Source organism: Acanthisitta chloris, unplaced genomic scaffold (genome assembly GCF_000695815.1).
Source record: "Acanthisitta chloris isolate BGI_N310 unplaced genomic scaffold, ASM69581v1 scaffold239, whole genome shotgun sequence".
Classification (NCBI taxonomy): Eukaryota; Metazoa; Chordata; class Aves; order Passeriformes; family Acanthisittidae; genus Acanthisitta; species Acanthisitta chloris.
Window position 1 is genome coordinate 5,160 of NW_008689540.1, and position 3,442 is coordinate 8,601.

General features: G+C 47.4%; 1 protein-coding gene across 2 annotated transcripts in view; it reads left to right on the plus strand.

Annotated features, from left to right (window-relative positions):
- Positions 1–334: 334 nt before the first annotated feature.
- The window catches only part of AGO3 (argonaute RISC catalytic component 3), a 14,567-nt gene continuing 11,459 nt past the window's right edge, over positions 335–3,442 (plus strand). For both annotated transcript variants that reach the window (XM_009081419.1, XM_009081421.1), the window contains exons 1-4: positions 335–483; positions 1,115–1,235; positions 1,740–1,948; positions 3,133–3,269. In XM_009081419.1, the coding sequence (XP_009079667.1) occupies positions 338–483; positions 1,115–1,235; positions 1,740–1,948; positions 3,133–3,269 (613 nt within the window). In that variant the 5' untranslated portion in view covers positions 335–337. The remainder of the gene's footprint in view (positions 484–1,114; positions 1,236–1,739; positions 1,949–3,132; positions 3,270–3,442) is intronic.

Consider the following 3,442-nt stretch of genomic DNA (forward strand, 5'->3'; position numbering starts at 1 on the left):
GGTAGTTTTGGGGGCTGTTTTGGGTTGGGTTTTTGGTTGGCGTTTCCTTTGTTTAGGAAATTTCCTGAAGAAAATCTCCGGATTTAATTCATGCTGATCACAAGCTGAACTCATCAGCCAGATAACAGTCCAGATGTGGGTAGAGGCTTAAGGGTTACCGATGGGCAAGTGTGTGTTTGGGGTTTCGTAGGTACCACCTTGGGTTTGAGCTGGTGGAGACAGCTGGTTGCCCTTCTTCCAGCGTGCTGGTGTGTGGCTCGGGGTGGTCTGTGGTGCTTCTCTGCTAACCTGTGGTGGTTTTCCTCCGGCAGGACCCGTCGGGGCACAGCCCCTGCTCATGGTGCCCAGACGTCCCGGCTATGGCACCATGGGCAAGCCCATTAAACTGCTGGCCAACTGCTTCCAAGTTGAAATCCCAAAGATTGATGTCTACCTCTATGAGGTGGATATCAAACCAGATAAGTGTCCTCGGAGGGTGAACAGGTGAGAAGATGAAATTTGTCTTGTGAATTATGTTTAGTAACATCGAGATGTTATGGTGACACATATCAATGTGAGTGTTCAGGGAATCCACAGTATCATGTGGAAGGGAGAATTTCCTTCCCCACCTCCCAGCTGGGAGGTGAAAGTGCTGCTGCTCATTTAGCTCAAAGAGGAAGTCAATATTTATCATCTTCCTGAAGTGCTTTGGGTTAATATTGCCTGGCCAGGAAATGGGGCCTGGAAGCTGCTGCTGTGCAAGAAAACTGGTTTGCATGTGCTTAAGAAAGTGTTTCCTTTCTGTAGAATGAGGGAATTGCAGTTCTTGTGCCACTGAAACACAAAGACTCCCCAAAGAATTCAGATCCTGAAGGCAAATTTCAGTTAGGTGTTGCAAAAGGCTCTTTGGATCTGTCTCCTCCTTGCATCAAGAAGCCTTTTTTTATACAATGTGAAACTCTTACTGTGTTTTTTCAGGTGTTATCTCAATGCTTCTATCAGGTTAATCTTTTCTTCATTGCCTTATAATAAGGCAAGTGAGGAGAATCTGTAATTATGTGCAAATTGGATCAGGCTTCTACTCAATTTTGGGGTGCAAACTCAGGTTCTTCACTGTGGCTCTCACCTTTCCTAGGGACGTGGTGGACTCCATGGTGCAGCATTTTAAAGTGACAATATTTGGGGACCGTAGACCAGTTTATGATGGGAAAAGAAGCCTCTATACAGCCAATCCACTTCCTGTGGCCACTACTGGGGTAAGAGCACTGGAGGAACATTGTGCTGGGAGCAGCTCTGTAGGAAAGAAAAAGAAACAACTAACGTTGCTGAGTTCAGCAGAACTGAACATGTCTCACAGTGTCTATACTGAAATAGATTCTGGGCTGTATTTCCTGCACATTCCAGTGTGTGTAAGGGTGCAGGTCTCATTCAAAACCTCCCCTGGCATTTATGGGCTGCTTTCTGCAGCAAAACGTATTAACCACTCAGTTTTACAGACTGTAGTACCTTGTCTTAGAGTTAATCAAACTCTGGGTTTTCTGATTTGAGATGACTAAAGGTTACCTGATCCTCTTCTGCTTGGTCAGGGCTCAGTTCTCGTCACTTCGTGCATTTGAGAATGTCCTTTATCAAATGTGCTGTGTCCTCAGAGTCTGAATTTGAGTCTCTGGCCCAGTGATGGGATGGGGTGGAAACTCAGGGCTAACAGACTCCAAATTAAACAGCTGCTTTGTATTTCTCTCTCCTCCTCCCCTGCCCAGGTGGATTTGGATGTGACACTACCGGGAGAAGGTGGAAAAGATCGTCCCTTCAAAGTGTCAATAAAGTTTGTTTCTCGGGTGAGCTGGCACTTGCTGCATGAAGTTTTGACAGGAAGAACCTTGCCTGAGCCTCTGGAACTAGACAAACCTATCAGCACTAACCCTGTTCATGCTGTCGATGTGGTGCTACGACACCTCCCCTCCATGAAGTAGGTTCACTGTCTTCCTGCAGTCTGTCTTTACCTGAAGTATCCCCACTGGGAGACCTTCATCCCTGTTTCTTCACAGGTGAAAAGCACTGATCATTGCCCTTATGCAGCACAGCTGGTTAGCTGAACAGGGACATGGGAGGCAGCTCTGCCCAGGGGTGTGTTTCTGTGGCAGAGCAGGTGATGGGTGTGTTGGAAAAGATGAGACACAGGAGACATTTGTAGTAGGCTCAAGTGAAGTGCTGAGAGGTCCCAGGGTACTGGAGCACTGCTGTCCTGTCTCTGCTGAAGCTGAGCCAAGTATCACACACTTGCTGGCAGGGACTGTGTAAAAGCATCAGTCTCTAGTGCATTGATCCACCCATCAACAGTGCATGTTTCTCATGTCCTAAATGCGCTCTGGGACTAGAGCCCTGTCTGAGTCTCTTCTTTGTGGTTTTGGTCTCAGAATCCTGAAATTTTTAGAGAAGGCCCAGTTGATTTTGCTTGGTTGGGTCAATGAAAGTTACTTCTGGAGTTCACTGGCTTTAGGCAGCAGGATGGCTTTGCTCTGGTGGGTTTCTCTGGGCCCAACTGGCTTTTGAAAACAGCCTGTGGTTTCATGGAAGCAATGTTCCTTGTTCCTCAGCTTCCCTGGGTCCCAAGGAGACACTGAGATGTTAACCTCTGTACTAATGCCTGTCATTACAAACTGAGGTGTGGAGGGTCAGGAGCAACTGTTTTCTACCAGAGAGAGGCATTAGCTCCTCTAGTTGTTTGTTTCCCCCATGGTTTTTGCCTCTCTCAGTGTATGTTGTATTCCAAAGTTCCCTAGTGGATCAGGCAAAGTGGTGTTGGAGGGTCAGGGTGGTATAGCCAGGGCTGTTGTACAGACTCTGCTGTGATGGACATGATACTTCCTTCAAGTGGAAGATGAGGAAGGGTAAGTTAACTTAGTTCTCGATGTGTTGTAAAAACTGAGCTGTGGTTGTGTGTGGCTAAAAGTAGTGACTGTTCTGTCTAAACGTAAAGCACTGCGAGGGGAGCAGAAACGTTCAGGATCTATTGTTTAAACTTGCTGCTTGGCACAGATTCCTGGTGCACAGAATTCCAAAAAGCGATAAGGCTGTGTGTTGTAATCTCTGTGGCATCAGTTCTATGTTTGGAAAGCAAAGGCATGAACGTGTGGGCACCTGTTTCACCAGGTACACCCCCGTGGGTCGCTCCTTCTTCTCCGCTCCGGAGGGCTATGACCACCCCCTGGGAGGGGGCAGGGAGGTCTGGTTTGGATTCCATCAGTCTGTCCGACCTGCCATGTGGAAGATGATGCTCAACATTGATGGTAAGTTGAGGCTCAGGGTTGAGATTCACACCAGACTTATGTGGCAAAGGCTGCCGGAAGTCCCAGTCTGTCTTCTCTAGATTTATCCCCACCTCAGTGTTTGAGCAGAAATTCAGCTGCCACGTAAAACCCAATATTCCTGCATAGGAAGGAATTGCACATGGCTTCTTTTC